This window comes from Rattus rattus, chromosome 8 (assembly GCF_011064425.1).
Source record: "Rattus rattus isolate New Zealand chromosome 8, Rrattus_CSIRO_v1, whole genome shotgun sequence".
Lineage (NCBI taxonomy): Eukaryota > Metazoa > Chordata > Mammalia > Rodentia > Muridae > Rattus > Rattus rattus.
In genome coordinates this window covers 887,687-905,224 of record NC_046161.1, presented here as the reverse complement: position 1 = coordinate 905,224, position 17,538 = coordinate 887,687, and the positions used below count along the sequence as shown (strand labels likewise).

General features: G+C 49.7%; 1 protein-coding gene and 2 pseudogenes across 1 annotated transcript; 2 read left to right on the top strand and 1 right to left on the bottom strand.

Moving 5' to 3' along the window:
• Positions 1 to 3,809: 3,809 nt before the first annotated feature.
• LOC116907180 lies at positions 3,810 to 4,311 on the top strand (annotated as a pseudogene).
• Positions 4,312 to 5,848: 1,537 nt separating this feature from the next.
• LOC116906580 lies at positions 5,849 to 7,820 on the bottom strand (annotated as a pseudogene).
• Positions 7,821 to 14,536: 6,716 nt separating this feature from the next.
• On the top strand, positions 14,537 to 15,776 carry LOC116907178 (protein NDRG2-like). The gene is made up of 4 exons (XM_032910137.1): positions 14,537 to 14,605; positions 14,891 to 15,035; positions 15,266 to 15,386; positions 15,644 to 15,776. The coding sequence occupies exons 1-4, from the start codon at positions 14,537 to 14,539 to the stop codon at positions 15,708 to 15,710; spliced, it is 402 nt and encodes a 133-aa protein (XP_032766028.1). The 3' UTR covers positions 15,711 to 15,776.
• The last annotated feature ends 1,762 nt before the right edge of the window (positions 15,777 to 17,538 follow it).

The window sequence follows — 17,538 nt, the reverse complement described above, 5'->3', positions numbered from 1 at the left end:
TACAACTGTGTGTGAATGGTACTAATTGAACTTAATAGTTTTGGAATTTTTTTTTTCTAGGACATGATATTTGAGATGGAGTAGCAGCAGGGAGGAGCAGTTGGAGTGGGCAATGGGGGTGGGGATGGTCTGAATTCTACGAGCATGAGTGGGGGGACTTCCAGGTTAGCCAGAGCCAGGCAGGCTGACTCCGACAGATTGCAAACTGACAACCAATTTGGGAGTCTGGAGCCTCAGTTTCTATTCCCCAGACAAAGGGAGCAGATCCAGGGAATCTGTGGTCAATATCTAGGACACCTTGTCATCTGGCTAAAAGTGAATAGATTGTAAGTGAGTAAGGGACCCCTGGGAATCCTGAGGCCCAGCCCAACTGTAGACTCAGTCAGACCCCTGGAAGTGAAGCGGGATAACCGGGTAAAAGGCACACACCCCTCCCTAAAATTCCGACAATAAAGCTGGGCCTTGGTCCTTTGGGTTTCCATTCCCAAATGGAGACCCCTACACACAGCCAATAAACACTCTGCTTTGACATACTACTTGGGTCTCGGGTATCATTCCTCAGGGATTCTTGGACCCTAACAAAATTTCAAAAAGAATAAATCACAACATACTTTTAAACATTCTGTCATAGTATCATCACTGGAATCTTTGTGGAGAGGAATCTCAGACAGGGACCGAGTTTAGAGGAGGCTCTGGGTTGGTGTGCAGGATGCAGATTTGTCATTAGATTCTAAGCAGGGCAAATAGAGACTCTAGAGCTGACAAAGTGGTGGTGCAGAACCTACGGAAAGACAGCTGCCATCCTTCTTATAGCTAAATTAATCTTACAGAGAGTGAAGGCAAGAGCCAGCAGAGACCCTTTCCTCTCTCACAGGCTTTTGGGTTTGGTCTTATTATTGCTACCACGTGAGTGGTGTGAGCGGAGGGGGCCTGGGGAGGCGCTGTGTGAGATGGAGAGCACAAGCAACCTGTAACCTGGTTGGACTAGGGGTGAGAAGGCAAGACTGAACTGGCATCCTGAGCGTTGGGTTGTGATGTTCAGCACAGATTCTCAATCCAGCCAGGCAATCCTGCAGCAGTGACAGCCACTTGCCTCAAATGGGTCTGAATTTGTCATTTGTCTGGGTGTGCACAATCCTCCAGGCAGGTCTTCTAAGCAGAGGCTTTGTGTGTGAGACCTGCAGGACTGTCTTCGCACAAACTAATCAGGGAAGGATGGGGGCAAGAAGGCAGGAGAGCCTTAGCAGCTTTCAAGGAGACAGCCTGGGGCGGTAGCGATGCAATACAAGGTGGGAAACTAACAGGGGGTGAAATGCAGATACAGACACAGACAAGAAGGAGAGCATGGTCTCATGTCCATGGCATGTTGACTAGATTATATAATGTAAGGAAGGAACTGTCGTAAAGGGCTAAACAAAACAGGAAGTTAATTTAAAAATTTTAATGTACAAGTACTTTGCTAGCATGAATGTCTGTTTTATTACACATGCCTTGTGCCCACAAGTGCAGAAGAGTGTATCAGATCCCTGGAACTGGGTTGTGGGTGCTTGTGAGCCATCATGCAGTGTTGAGAACAGACTGAATCCTCTGGGAGGCAACGGGTGGGTCCTCGTAACTACTGAGCCATCTCTCCTGCCTCTAGGAACTAATTTCCTTTCTCAGTACTTGAATGAAAGATGACGGAGATTTGGTGAGTCCGGGGTTGTGAGGTCCATCCCAGGTTAGGAGGCTGAGCTGGGAAAGGGCAAGGAAGGGACTGGTGGGGAGAGTTCTAAATAGATTCTGAGGGCTGCATGACTTAGGACGAGTTGCATGCAGGTAGACACCATGAGTCAGGCACTGTGGCAAGGCTTGTGATTTACATGGTATGAGTCCAATACCTCTGTGAGAATAATGCTATCCTCTCGAGCAGTTAAAGCAGAAGTCTGGAAAATGCAAGTGACTGCGCCATTTAAAGCCAAAGACTCAAAGCTTGTCTTTTCATCATGCCTTACATGGCTTGATGGGTGGGGAGATGGAGGACCCTATCCTGGAAAACTGAGGGAAGCAGACACACAGCCACGATGGTTGGTGCTAATGCAATTTGGGATCTAAAATCACCTGAGATAAATACCTTTGAGGCATGATCCTCCCAGGCTATAAGTAGGAAAACCCAGCTGCTGTTTCCTGGCTGGGACCCCGGATCCTATGGATGAGGGCAAAGACTGGGTTTGACGTGTTTCACTCATATCTGCTCCCCTCTCATTCCACTGGGACCAGCTGCTTCCAGGGTCCTTTGTTGACTTCCACCTTGGATGGCTCCTTGAGGTTGTAAGCAGAATAAGCCTTCTCATAAAAGCTGCTCTGGTCATTTTTTTAGCATAACGACCAGAAAATAAAGATAAAGCACAGAGGATGGAGGTCTGAGAGGTAATTTAATTTTGGGCTGTAGTTTTGGGGCCAGAAAAGAATGAGCCAGTGGGGCTGCAAATGAAGACGCAGTGAGAATGCCAATATGTCTCTTAGACCATCCTCCTTCCAGGAGCTCTGTGACCCCAGGCACCTGGGGTCTCCCTTCAAACTCCCTTCTGCTTGCTAAGGTGAAAAGTTTCTCCTAAGAGCATCCCAGGGGCTGGGGGGTGATACATAAGCTTTTGTTTGGGCACTCCAAACAATGTGTCGCAATAAGCCATTTGAGGGCCAGCCCCTGTATCCAGTGACAGCCTGTCACAAGTCAAGCCCCAAAATGTGTCAATGTGGAGAATGTCACAGGGGAGGCAAAGGCTGAAAGGCCACGTGGGGTCAAGGTTAGAGCTAGAGTTCATGAAACTAGCCTGGTTGACCTTGATGAAGATCCAGATACTTGATACAAAGCTGAGTAACTTGGCCCTTGCCTCAGTGGGGCCGAACTGTCACATACCAGCCAACCTGCCAAGAATCTAATCCAAGCCTGGTGGTTCACATTCTCTCTCAAGGCCAAGCAGCCTGCCATGCTTGCGTGGGGCTTCGTGGCCAGAGTGCAGCGACTCTGTAATGCTCTGAACCGACAGGCCCCTGGAGTGAAAGGTGTTTGGCATGCTACCATTGGGCCTTGGTGATGAGGACTGGGGAAGACCTGGAGCTCTTTGTTCTCAGCCACGCTCTGGTGGGAATGCCATTGTGCCCCCCCAGGGCTTATAAGTGGGGATAAGACATCGGCGAACCCTGATCAAAAGGTAACACTTTGTTCTTCATACAAAGTGGTTCTTTCCTTCCCTTAGCTAAACAGGACCAGTGAGCTGGAGCAAACATCAAAGGTAGGAACTTCCGGGTTCAGGCCAGGAGGTTGGATCTGGTGTCGGGATACCAAGCATAGCAATGTCTCCTCCTGCCATCTAACTCTCCATTAGCAGGGTGCTCCTAAACCAGGCTCAAACCTCCTCTCCACCTGGCTGCCTTCAGTTTCTTCCTGCAGAGCTGTCAGACTATAAGGCAACATTTCTCCATTCCTTCTGTATCTACCATAAGTGCCAACAAAGGGGGCCTTCAGAGCGTCTTCCCAAGGACCAGCTGGACCTCTGATTCTGTACTGCACGCAGCCCAGAGCCTGGGTGACTGGTCTCGGTGGTGAACCACAGGAGGAGGTTGGCTCAGATAACTGGTCTGGGGGTGACCTTGAGCAAAATCTCTTTGCCTTTTTTGGAGTGTCCAGGATTTTGTAGGCTGAGCAATTTTCAGAGGTTAGGAGAAGGCACAGAGGAAGCGGGCTGGAGAGTCTGGGAAGGTGGACAGTCTCTTTCGCCCTAATGGACCTCTAATTTAACTCTGCCGGCAGAAGGCAATGGCATCAGATGGCCTGGCTCCTTGTCCTCCAACTTGTCTTACAGCCAACTCTGGTGACAGGCATCACGATACAGACAGCCATCAGAACTTCGGATCTTACACGTCGACTACCCCCCATGTTGCTACCAGAAGGTTTCCACGAGATACTGTAATGGCCTCATGGCCTACGTGAGAAACAGAAACTCCAGGACTGGTACCTGCCCTCAGATCCACTATGGTCCATGCCCCTTTGAAACATCCAAGTTCTGCAAATGCAGCGAGCTTCTGTGAGAACTTCTAACAGTACTACGCCTCACTCAGAACTCCTTCCCCTCATCTGTCTGCCCTGGATCATAAAGCAGGCTAACCAGCTGTAGCTATAACAGCACTCTGACCAACCCAAGGCTGTACTTGCTCTGCTCCCGCAAGCACGATGCTGACCAACAGGTGTCATCAGTCTACTGGGACTTGGTTCTAAACCAGTCCATCGACGGGCCTCTACACTCACCCGAGGCGTTTCCCAAACTCTGAGTCTTGCCTTTAGTCTTCCTCTGACATCTGAAGCAGAGCCCTGCCCTCCTTCAGGCTCTTTGCCTCTCCCCCACCCCCACCCCCCCATGAGCCTTCTCTTGCGACAGTAAAACCCCCCAAGAAGCAGACTGTGTCAGCTGGCAGTGCTTGTGGTATCTGCTGGGCCAGATCCCGACTCCTGGAGAGGCCCAGGCCGCAGCTCACACCATGGCAACAGGCACCCAGCTCAGATCTCCCTGAGGCCTGTTTTGGTGTCAGTCAGTCCTCCACCCCACTACACCTCCCGTCACTAGAGTTCCTTCTAATTCCTGCCACGTTGCGTGTAAAACCTCCTATCGCCTCAGGCCCTATTGCCTCCTTTCCTCCCCCCTCAGTCTCAGTCTGCACTGATCTGTAATTTCCCTTTCCTTCCAGAACCCTATCCTTCCCCACCTCCTTCCCACTATGGAGCCTGGTGCTATTTTCTCAGCTCTCCCCAATCAATGCTGCCAGCTGTTTCCCAAACCCTGTCTTCCACAGCTCTCACCTTGGCCCCACAATTTCAAATGATGCCCTGTCCAGGGTCCCTCGGTCCTCCCCCCCCTTATCTCTGTTTCACTCCTTCAGGTGGCAGGGTAAAGGCAGTCTCAAGGCCCAATCATGTAAAGTACAAAAACCATGGGGAAACCAGGCAGGGGCCATGAGGCCCTTTCTCTCTAGACTTTCACCAATGAATCTGTAGTAATTTCAAAATAAAAATTAAAAACACATTTCAAATTTAATTATGATTGAGTTCCCTTCCTTGCTTTGGGTGTCCCCACCCCCCCCCCCATGACAGCTTCTTATCGAAATGTCTTCTGCTCTGTGGCCGCGAGGATGGGTGGGGTGGATGGAGGGCTTTAATGCCAGCATCTGGGGAGAGCAGGCAATAGATCTCTAGGGTTCAAGGCCAGCCCTGACCCCTAAGTTCAAACCATCAGGGCTGCACAGTGAAAGCCCGATCTCAAAAACCAACCAAAAGATTCTATCTTTCTCAGCTGAAAATAAATTGGTGATTTAGCAGTAGGTGTCAGGCTTCCCTTCCGGGTCTCTCTATCTCCCAACAAAACTTGGATTCTAACAGATTAGGAAGTTAGAACATTCAAAGATCATAAATGATTATCTGACTCATGGGATGTCAAATCAAGAACTATGACTCCTTTGGGGAGTAAAAGGGAAGGAGACACTCCCGTGTGAACACAGTAGTAAATATTTTCTTCTGCATCTGATTTAACTCTTGTCTAAATGTGTACTCTCGGTCCTGGTCTCAGGAGGCAGTTTTGCCAGAACTGCTATCTATGGCTGGTATGCACGAAAGGTTTGCAGGGTAAAGGGTCCATGCTGCAAAGTCCCAGCTCTGTGGCTTTCTCTTCTCCTTTGTCTGTGGGGAAATCTGATTTCTCATACTCATGAGATGGAATTCCTTAATTTTCTTACACACATTGTTTTATTATTTCCTACATTTCTGGTGCTAAAAACACAGGGGTCAAAAGACTAGCAGGTGGAGATGGCTTCCCCTCTACTGGCTTTTCTTGTCATGGGTGCCAGCCCCTTGCCCTCCACATAGCCTGAGTTGTCAGTGGTCTCTTCCAAATCCCGATACCTTTCCCTTACCACTCTCATGCAGAGCGCTCCTTGCCGGTTCGGTGTGCTTACTGGTGTCTGTCAAGGTCCAATTCTCCACCACCCGTGGTGGCTTTCTACCAAAGGCAGAGGTGAATTTAAAACCTTCCTTTCCCTGGCTCTCTGGCCCTTCCCCACAAATGGTCTTAGAGCCTTGGGACACATGCTGAGAAGAGCTTGTTTGCCTGGGCATGGTGCTTCCTGAGGCCTAGACACGGCTGTGGGGACTGTGGTTTTTCCCCCAGAGAAATCATTCGATCAGGATACTGGCAGGGGCTTCAGTTCCAAGCCACCCTTGTGCAGAGTTGAGGGCACTGTGTCTGGGGAGGAAGATTTAGGAAGGAGAGGGGTGAGAGGCAGAGGTCTGAATTAAACCTTAATTTATATAGGAAGGTATTAGGGAAGCAGGCCTAAGTCCTCAATGTTAGTATATCTCTCAAGCCACAAGAAGGCTCAGGTGTCCTAATAACAGTGAGACTTGAAAACAGGTCATTTCCTCAATTGAACAGCTTGTGGCTAAGGATGTAGCTGGATCAACTGCAAGGGCAAACATCTCTAAAATCTCCCAGGGCAATGTACCTGGCTACCTACCCCGTCTCCTGGGTTACACTGCCAACAAGATTTGGGGCAAGATTTTGGGAAATGTAATGGGTTCTGGGCTGGGCATTATCCACTGAGGTCAGGCGTGGTGGCACATTGCAATCCTAGCACTTGGGAAGCAGAAAAATGAAGACCTTCCTGGGTCAACATAACCAGTTCAGGATAGTCCTAACGGTATGGGCCTGCTAGATAGAATGGACAGACGGATGGTCCAGGCAGTCAGATGGACAGGAAGGAAAAGCTTGCCAAAAAGAGGAAAGGGTCAGACGAAAAAGCCAAGAGCATGACTCACAGTAGCACCGGTAGTCTTGGGGTCCTTGCCTTCATGAGTTTATAAACATCTTCAATGCCTCATCAGGTTCTTCCTTGAAGCGCTTTTGGCCCAGCTCCTTCATAGCCTCTTGAAACTGTTGAGGGTTGATGGTTCTGGCGTTCTTGGCCCTGGTCCAGTCAGACAGAAATCCAGTAACTGTGGAGATTGATCATCACCTCCAACATCTATACCTTTCTTGGTGAGGAATGGCCTATTTATCCTGCCAATGGATCATTGGGAATAGGGCTGGACAGTTCCCAGCACCTGCCAGATCCTCATATAAATCTTCCATCTTAAGAACTATGCAGGCTGTGCCAGGCTGGTGGGACACCTTTAGTCCCAGTATTTTCGGAGATGCGTGGTGGATCTCTGTAGGTTCGTCGCCTGGTCTACAGAGAGTTTCCAGGATAGCCAGGCTACAGAGAAACTCTTCTTCTTTTTTAAAAAGGTTTATTCATTGTATATATAAATTACACTGCTGTCTTCAGGATACACAGAAGAGGCATGGATCTTTTTGCAGATGGTTGTGAGTACCATGTGGTCGCTGGGGAATTGAACTCCTGACCTCTGGAAGGGTCAGTGCTCTTAACCACTGAAGCAATCTCTCCAGCCTGAGAAACTTTCTTGTCTTGATAAACAAAACAAAACAAAACATGTGTTGTGACCAATTAAATTACCTTTTTGGGGTTGGGGATTTAGCCAGTGGTAGGCGGCTTGCCAAGCACAAGGCCTAGGTTGGGTCCCCAACTCGGAAAAAAAAATTACCTTTTCCATTACTTCCCTCTATTGCCGCTTCCCTTTACTGAACACAATGTCCATCTGTAGGTCACTGCCATGCCATCCATGATGCAATTCTTTAGAGTTTGGAGAAGTTCTTGTTGGTAATTTCATTACCACTGCTGGATGATTCTCAAAAGACCAGGTGATGGGACGTCTTCTCTGCTTCTGAGGCCATGGTCAGGTGCTGGGAATGGGGATGGGGTGGGGGTGGGGAAGGGGATGGGGCTGGGGTGAGGAGGGGAGATGATGGAAAGGTAAGGGGTAAACTTCAGCACCAGGAACAATTGCTCTCTCCCCCACCTTTCCACCCACCTGGCTTCCCTCCCAGCACTGGGTCAGCTTAAACTCCTATGGGTGGGAAACCCTCCTTAGCCACCACTGTCATATACCTGGGAGCCCAGGTGGTGTCTGTGCCTTTAGCCATACAAGTGTGTGCAGCTATGTGGCAGTCAGATATTTGGGGAGAAAGGTGTGTATGGGGGGAAAAAATGGGTGAAAAGAAAGCAGGAAAAAACACTGTGATGTCACAGTGTTACATGAGCTTATCACTTCTGGCTCTGGCTTGGTCTCTCTACCTGTCTTCCCCCCTTCCCGGGATGTGAGAAAAAGATCCATCAATTTCTCATCTCTGGGCAGTGAGTGGTCCAGTCACGGCACTGAAATCAACAAAACTTCAAAGCAGGGTAAGACTGTTGGAGTCATGGATAGCAAGACCATGCCCTTAGATTGAGTAATGTCTGTTAACATCTTTAGCTGATGATCAAAGCCCTAATTGCTTTGTCCCGGTTACCAATCTTCGACTTCCGGCCTCCTGTGCCCTCCCACAGTGAGAGCTCCTTGACTTATAAATCTCATTTGAAATTTCATCTTTTACCCTCCAAAAACCTCATCATGACTCGTCCAAATCCCGCTCCTTGATACCACCATGTTGGAGGAGAACTTTAGCATGTACATTTTGGGAGCCAATCACTGACATTTGGGGAGGGAGAACAGGGCTGAAAGTGGGTTGGACCCTCTGGTGATCTCCCAGTCAGGCGTGCTGACCACCAGATGGAGAATCCCTCTGGCCGTGGAAAAACGACTTGCAGCAGGATTTTAAAACTTCTGTTGACTGAGGGGGGAAAAGCAGGGATCTGCAGTGTAACAGATCCATATAAAGTAGAGTGAAGTGTCAAAGTCGTCAAACTCTGAAAATCCCAGAGACGATTCTAAGCAGTTCAAATACCCTTAATGTTTTTCTTTCTGGACAAAAAGCCCTCTGAGAGATGAGCTTTAGGGATCTCATTGGAGGTTGGTTTCTAGTGTAGCTGTCTAATGGTACCAATTCCTATAAGCAGTTTGTAATTTTATGAGTTCATTCCTGCTGGGTGGCGACAGTGCACCTCAACTCCCAGTACTTGGAGGCAGAGGCAGGTGATCTCTGAGTTCAAGACCAGCCTGGTCTGTATGACTGCAGATTTCTGCACAGCCAGACTACAAAACCCTGTCTCAGAAAAAAAAAATCCTTTCAATTCTATTCTTGCATCCTTTTCAAGTCTTTGCTGTCCAATTAATTCATTTTAGTGTGTGCGGTGTGTTGCCCTTGTCATGTCTGTGTATCATGGGTGGAGTCTGGTGCCCATGGAGGCGGGAAAAGTGTCAAAAGTGTCAGATCTCCTGGACCAGAGTTATGGTGGAGAGCTGACATGGGAGTGCTGGAGTTGGAGCCCCCAGGTCCTCTGGGAAAACAGTTGGGCTCTAACACTAAGCTTTCTCTCAGGCCCCGTCTTTGTACCCATCCCTCCCGATTATCTGGGGGCTCTTCTCTGAAGCTTCTGAACTGTCATTTTCTAGGATCCAGTTCTTTACTCCTTTCTAGCCCAGGACCAGCTCTGTTCCCTTCTGGTCCCCTGTGATTTTCTATCCACTATTCCTGCTGGAAGACAGATTATGGTGCCTGTTCTCTCTATGCCTCTTTCTCAGAACTCTGGAGGCAAAACAGGAAAGATAAAGTTCAAGAGCCAACCTTGAACATGGCCAGTCTGAGGAACACCCGATACCCTGTCTCACAGAATGACTATGCTATGACTCAAGTAGTTGGGACTGGAAGGATTCAGTGGTTTTAAAACACTGGCACCCTGGGTTTAACTCAGCACCTCGTCAGGCAGCTCTTAGGCGCCAGTGACTTCAGGTCAGAGAGATCATGTCTCGGCATTGATGGGCATTTGCTCTCACAGCCATGGACTCACCTTAGGACACATAAGTTAAAATAAAACACCTTGAAAAAAAGAAAGTATAATCTATATGGTTTTACTGCCAAATCATTTCCTAGCATTCAAGGACATTCAACTAGAAGTCTGATCTGTCTCACCAAGTGTCTTACTCTCACTAACATTGCTTTTACCCTGAGGGGGCCCTAATGGCATAGTTATGTTCAAAAGGTTACCTGGTGGAAAGAGAATAGACCCTGGAGGGAATAATCTGATGCGGATTCACCCTGATGTCGATCAGTTAATTTGGCCATGGGCAAGTCCCTTAATGTTCTGGGCCTGTTTCCCACATCTGTGGTTAAGGATAATGACGCACAGATTTGGGGTCCCACACTTCCTACTCTTCAATTCTTGGAGGAGGCTCTCGTTTCTGCTTATACTTTCTCTTCTGCTCTCTGCTTTGAAACACCCTTCTCCCACTCAAGCGTTCACTTCTCATCTGGGCAGTTCACCCTGAAACAAAACTCCTTTCCTCCAAATCCAGCAAAACATGTGCCTCTTAGCCTGTAGTCTCTAGCCTTTGGGGGGGGTTTTTCAAGTATTGTAGAGACCCTGAAATCTTTTGGTACAAACAAGATTCGCATGGACCCTTCAAATAATCGCTTTTGCAAATGCATGTATGATGGCTAGGGTATTGTAAAAAAACTACTTTTAGGTATTTCACAATTTCCAATTTTGCTTTCTTCATCAGGGGTTATTAAAAATCGTTCTGGAAAATGAAAATGGCCTTCTTTCCCACGGAGACCGGTGGGGACTGCCTAAGGCTTTATCCTCTATACATTGATCTTAATGATTAATTTTCCTAAGCCCTTTCTGTGTTTTGCTCCTTCTTCAATCCCACTGGATCGCAGAAACTGACCAAAACCGTATCACTTCTTTGAATTTCATCTATCATTGGTTTGCACGCTGAATATACTTGAAACTGTATCATAGCCAAAAAGCAGTTTTAAACTGCTTTTGACCCCAGAAAGGTTAGATACTGTCCATGTTGGGTCCTTGCTCAGGTCGGCCTTGAACCTGTCAGGACAGTAAAGAACAATGAGAAGAAACCAGTTTGTGCACGCGTGTGTGTGTGTGTGTGTGTGTGTGTGTGTGTGTGTGTGTGTGTGTGTCTCAGGGCTTTATAGAGACCTTCCCCGTAAATCTAGGAATGTAGAGATCTCAGTGGAAATTTCCTGCCTCCTGCCCTCCCCAAGCCCCTGTGTCTGCCCCGGGTTCCCCTGAGTCATCCTGACAGAGACAGTTTAGATGCTGGAACCTTGTCTCTCCCCCCCCCTCCAAAGTACGGCTACTTTAGACACGTGAAAGCCCGGCAGGCTCAAGTGCTCAGTCCAAGTTCCTGGCTTTCTCAAAGTCTGGGGGCTGTGGGCTCTCTTATCTTACCCCATCTGTGGCTCTTCTCTTAATTTCAGCAAACTTCTTGTCTAGGAGGCGTTAACCTGTGTACCCAGAGGCTGGGCAGGCTTCTAGAATGCGGTTTTCTGTGCCAGTTTCTAGGGCAATTCTTATGAAGGGAGTAGGAGAAAGAACGGAAAACTTGGGGCTCTGTTTGGGATATAAAGGCTCTTTGGGTCTAGGGTGGGGGTTTTTTTTTTTAGGCTGGGTCTGAGCCTGCGGGTCTCTCCTCTCCCTCCCCTCTTCCCTCCCTTTCCAACAGACCTACCAAGTGGGGATGAAAGGCATTGATGTTCTGCCCAGGAGGGGTTGTGGGTGGTGAGGTGGTTCCCAGGCAGGGGGAGGGCAATCTCTGGGTCTTAGGGGCAGTCTGCTCTGGTGTTGCAGTGGCAGCTCCAGTTCCAGTGGACATTACTTTCGCTGGCGCCGCCTTTCAGTCTGGGGCTAGGCTGAAGATGCAGGGGTTAACTCTGAGCAGGGTGCGAGAACGAGCATGTGAGGAAATACCAATCTGGTTGCTCAACTCAACTCAGTCATGGCCCATCAGCCCATTCCCACTTCAGCGAGTCCTTAGGCTCAGGGAGGACGTGTCTCAGATGTGGATCTAGTGTAGGATGGGAGAGTAAAGCCCCACCCAGGCACCCGGTAGGTCAGGGCCCAGGAGACAGCAGTCCAGGGCTCGGCAACAGGGCACTACCACTCAGCTTTTCAGAGCTGATCTCGCCCTCCTTTTCAGGGGTTGGACTGGGAGGGTTGGCGCCTCAGCCACAGGGTCTCTTGGGTCCTCAGCCCAGGACATCGAGTCCTCCTCAAACCCTTTACTCCCACCCTTGCAAAGTTAGCTCCGCCTCCCACTGTTTACTGAGGACCCTTGGGGTCTCATGCCCCTCCTCCCCACCCCTCGTTGGGGCCTTGACCAGAGTCGCTGTTGGCCATCGCATCTTTCCCCCTTCGTTCATCACTCCTGTTGCCTTAGCGGCCCCCAGCATTTCCGCCCCCCAACCCCTGCTTGTTGTCAACTTCTCTGGAGCAGCCAGGCAAGCAGCAGGACCTCGGCGCAGGAAGTGCCAGCACCCCAATTCATTTCAGGTCCTGCTCCCTCGACGCCCCGTCCCAGACACGCTGGCACCCTACCTACTGCCCGAGCCGGTCTGAGCTGCAGCCCTCGCCCACCTCCCTCTTCCTTGACCTAGCTCTGCTTCCGGGCAGGCGGGCTGGAGCTGGGAATCGTGGGACGTGGGCACCTTGGATTTAGCTTCCCCTCCTATCCGTCGCTGCCACTCCAATCTAGGGGGGGCTAGGAAGAAACCAGAAGTGAGCCTGTGAGCCAGGTCACAGTAAAGGGGCACCGTTGAGGTGGGCGTGGGATCATTTGGAGGCAAGGGTCCCAAAGCACACCCATTTCACGCCGCTCAGGGGTTGTGGGGAGCACTCCGGAAAGCCTACAAGCATCACCTCTCTGTGTGCTCCCTAGCCCACCCTCTCGCCCCTCCCCAGTGGCCCCAGCAAGATTACGAGGCGTGTTTATGGGGGTCAGGGGCGGATCTGCAGGGAGATGGCCCAGGGGCAGGCCTGGGCAGGTCTGTGGGAGCCTGAGCTGGGGCGGACCCTAAGTCAAAACTAGTGAGGTGGAGCATTGCCATTGAGCGGCTGCAGCAGAGTGGGGAGAAAGGGCAAGCACGCCCCCCTGGGCCAGAAGCTTGCGGGCCTGGAGGGTTGGCATCTGGTTCTGGTCCCCGGGCTGCAGTTCTGGGGAAGGAGGCTGTGGCAGGCTCTCTGCTGCTGGGCACAAAGGCAGAGGCGCTGCAAAGTGCAGGGCATTATTCAGGGTCTCTTGGGATGATATCTGCATTTTCAGGTCCGCCGTGAGAGGGTGTTGGTCTGGATGAGGACCGACAGCTAGGGACTCATGAAAGGGTCAGGTTTCGTGTTCTGGAGCATGTCAAGCCCTACCCATCCTTTTCCCCTGGCACCAGCTGGCTGGCAGTCAGGAAAGTGCAGAGGATTCACCGGGACCACCCTATTCTCCCTCCTCTTTCTCCACCCGACATGCAAATTAGACTGGGTGGAGCGGAAGATAAAGGCAGAGAAACTTGTTTGTTTTTAAATGAGTGAGGAAAAGGTCAAACATAGCGCACACTTGCTCAGCTTCAGAACTAGTAAAACTAGTACTAACTAACGGACAAAATTCACCTCCAGTAAAGAACAGTTTGAACACAGTCATGCTCTATCATATCAGCTCTCTCCTTTTTAGCTTCGCCACCCCTGCCAGCCTGGACTTGCCTTTGCAGTGCAGTTTGTATTGAGTACAGACTGAGGCGCGTTCTCTGGACTCCAGGAAGTTCAGAGGTTCAGGCCCTGGAGGAGATTCTGCCATACTTCTAAAAGGCCAAGTCTGTTTCCCATATCATTCACCTTGTTCCTGTGTTTCTCAGACTGAGTCAGGATAGAACCTGACATCGCCTTGCTCTGTATCAACCAATAAAATCAGTAAATTGTTACCCACCCCTATGCTCTGTTGTCCTTGCTTTCCCCAAGTCTGCAGGGGCTCTGCTGCTCTCTGGCCTACCGGTATTGATGTGTACGCTCATTTGTGTACTTGGGAGAAATTGAGTCTTGAGTCGCCAGAGAGAGGGAGATGTTGGTCGGATTGGATATCTAGGTCCCTCTGTTGAGTATGGGAAATAGTCACTGCCTTAGTCAGATGCTGACATTGGGGTAGTTGAGTCACAGTAGATAGTGAAAACTCTTACAACCCCTAACCTAATATGTGTGTGTATGCACCCAGCCAGTGGCGCTACAGCAGGGGTGTAGGGTGTCCTAAATGTAACCTTAAGAAACTGGGAGCCACATTGCTTCTCCACCTGGTGTCTTCCTCCAGGATGGAAGACATCCTGGGAGTTCTACAGAGTGTTGGGGTTGAGGCCTTCCATGGACTGCTGGTCTGAAGATGCTATCTCTGCTGACTTTACCCTGGAAGTAGGAGTAGAGGGAGCCAGAAAAATATGTCTTGGTTTTCAGTGCTGGAGTCCTTCCACTACTTTACATTACGTGGTGAAGAGTACACCCCAATTTTATTTGGACATGTTTTGTATTATTATTGGTTTGGGGACAGGGGTTTCTCTGTGTACCCCTAGCACCCTGGATCAGTCTCTGTATGGGCCAGGCTGGCCTCTCTAACTCAGAATCGCCTGCCTCTGCCTCCCAGTGCTGGGATCAGAGGTGTGCGCCGCTGCCTGGTGTGCGCATGGCACCGCCTAATACAGTTTCACAGTTTTTCTTATCCTTCCAGGCCACCATGGCAGAGCTTCAGGAGGTGCAGATCACTGAGGCTTCACTGTTGCCAGGACCTTAGACACCTGAGGCACTGAAGACTTGCCGAGACTCTCTGACTTCCCTGCCTTAAGCCCATGCTCTGAAAGATCCCACCCCTGCTCCTCGACTCCCCAGGCCAAAGCAGCACTCATTCGCTGGGGGCCGTACCCAGGGCCTTGCGCTTCCTAGGCAAGCGCTCTACCACTGAGCTAAATCCCCAACCCCGATCCTGTTTTTAATAGATGGTTCACTTATTTTTGCCTTTCCCCCTTTGGAAAACTTTTAGTATATTTCCTCCCTGAAGGTAAGCTTTTTTTTCTTACAGACTCATTCTGTGGAGACGCCTTATGGCTCCGTCACTTTTACCGTGTATGGCACCCCCAAACCCAAACGTCCAGCGATATTCACCTACCATGATGTAGGACTCAACTGTAAGACCTTCATTTCTTTTCCTACCTCTTTCTGGGAAGAGGCAGGGAAGGGGAAAGTCCATGTGTACAGGGGCATAGTCAGGATGGTCAGGCAGGGAACCCAGCAGCACACCAGAGAGAGATTCCCCCGCTAATGTGGGGTAGCATCAAAGCAAGAGGGTGGGTTCTGACACTAGGGTGCTTTTTCCCTCTGATTTTGTTGTTGGGTGGGGAATGTGGGTTCTCTTTAGATAAATCTTGCTTCCAGCCACTGTTTCAGTTCGGGGATATGCAAGAGATCATACAGAACTTCGTGCGGGTCCATGTGGATGCCCCTGGAATGGAAGAGGGGGCACCTGTGTTTCCTCTGGGGTAAGAATTAGTTCCTTACCAGGCAGGTCTCTCTCTGTCTCTGTCTCTGTCTCTGTCTCTGTCTCTGTGTGTGTGTGTGTGTGTGTGTGTGTGTGTGTGTGTGTGTGTGTGTGTGTATGTAGGAAGAAGCAAGATAGTGCACAGTGTACGAGAGAGGATGAATGAGAAGGAGGTATAGGAGGCTCTGGCAGAGAATACAGAGATTACGACAGGGAAGAGGTCTATGGGTACAGACTGGCAGCTAACATCTTTTCCAGGTACCAGTACCCATCTCTGGACCAGCTTGCAGACATGATTCCTTGCATCCTGCAGTACTTAAAGTGAGAGTCCTTCAAATTTTCTTTTCAGCACAAAGAAGGCCCTAGAGTGTGGTCACCATGGTTTCTGGGCTAATTTTGGTCTCAGTCCATCTTCCTCTTCCATGGATTTTCACCTTGATTGTTAGAAAGGGCAGTGGGCTTGGACTATTGACTGCAATGATCAAAGTAATCTTACTACTCATCAGGAGAAAGAGAATGAAAGGGTTTGTACTTGTCCCCGTCTCGGGCTTAGGGGAAGCTTCTCCGACTTGGAAGTTAGGCAAGAGGAGGTGCGGGTGACCTCATCCCTGAGGAACTAGATAGACCTGTCTTGGTCCCCATTCCTGTCTCCCATGATCACATTGGTCACCAGGAGACAGGTGTGTAAGGCAGTGGGAGAAGGAAGATGAGCCTCACAGGCATGCGGAGGAAAATGCTGATTCTTGGGCGTTTTCTCTTTCTCGGATTTATTTACTTTTATTTTATAGACTTTATTTACTTCATTGATTTTATTTATTATCTGAGAGTGTTTGCTGCATACATATATGGGCACTACCACATATGTCTGGTGACCACAGGGGCCAGAAGAGGGCATTGGAACCTCTGGAACTTGAATAATCGGTGGTTGAGGGCCACCAAGGAGGTGCTGGGAACTGAACCTGGGGCCTCTGCAAGAGAAGCAAGTGCTCTTGACTGCTGAGCTGTCTGGTCAGCCCCGGGTTCCTGGGATCTTTTCTTGGTCTAGCTTTTCCTGGGCACCACAGCTCTCAGCAACTCTGGTTTTCTTCCTTTCCTGCCTCCTCCATTTCTCCCAAATGACTAACACCTCACTTGTTTCATAGTTTGCTCTAAGGTCCATAATCCCAGTTCCTCCTTGAAACCAGGGTTGAAGGTTGAGTCGATAAGCTGTGTTATTAGTGGGCAGGATACTCTTTTTCAGAACACTGGATTCTCGGGGGAGAAGCTGAGTAGACAGCATCTGCACCAAAATATCAGGCATTCTTGATTACGTTTTCTGAACAGGCGTCCTTCCTTTGTCCTCTTCTGTGGTTATCCCTAAAGACTCATCTTTCAGGATCCTCCTTGGAGTTGCCCAGAGAACATTTTAGATGGATCATTCAGCAAAGTAGTAAACCCAGACTTGGAATGCGACTTACTACAGGGGATGTGCTGCTTATAACTTCATTTGTGATTCAAGAAGGTCACAGCAAAAGGGACTTCCTTTGAGGATTTTATTCATTGATGGGTTCCAGGGCATCTGGGAGCAAAGCTATGGTTCTGTAAGAGGCTGTCAGCCAAATATGTGTAACAGCCATGGGGATTCAGATGTCTTGTAGTTGATGCAGGTTCCTTCTTGGACTCTTGAGAGGAAAGGAGGAGCTGGGGAGATGGCCCAGCATGTAAAGTCCTTATGCAGCCATGAAGACCTGTGTTCTGATCCCTAGCGCACACTAAAAAGTCTGGGTTTGGCTGTGCACTTATAATCCCAGTACTGGGAGGCAGAGGCAGGAGCTCCCTGAGCTCACTAGCTGGCCAGTCTAGCCAATCGGTGGACATCACTAGCTGGCCAGCCTAGCCAATCGGTGGATATCATTAGCTGGCCAGTCTAGCCAATCGGTGGACATCACTAGCTGGCCAGTCTAGCCAATCGGTGGACACCACTAGCTGGCCAGTCTAGCCAATCGGTGGACATCACTAGCTGGCCAGCCTAGCCAATCGGTGGACACCACTAGCTGGCCAGTCTAGCCAATCGGTGGACATCACTAGCTGGCCAGTCTAGCCAATCGGTGGACACCACTAGCTGGCCAGTCTAGCCAATCGGTGGACATCACTAGCTGGCCAGCCTAGCCAAT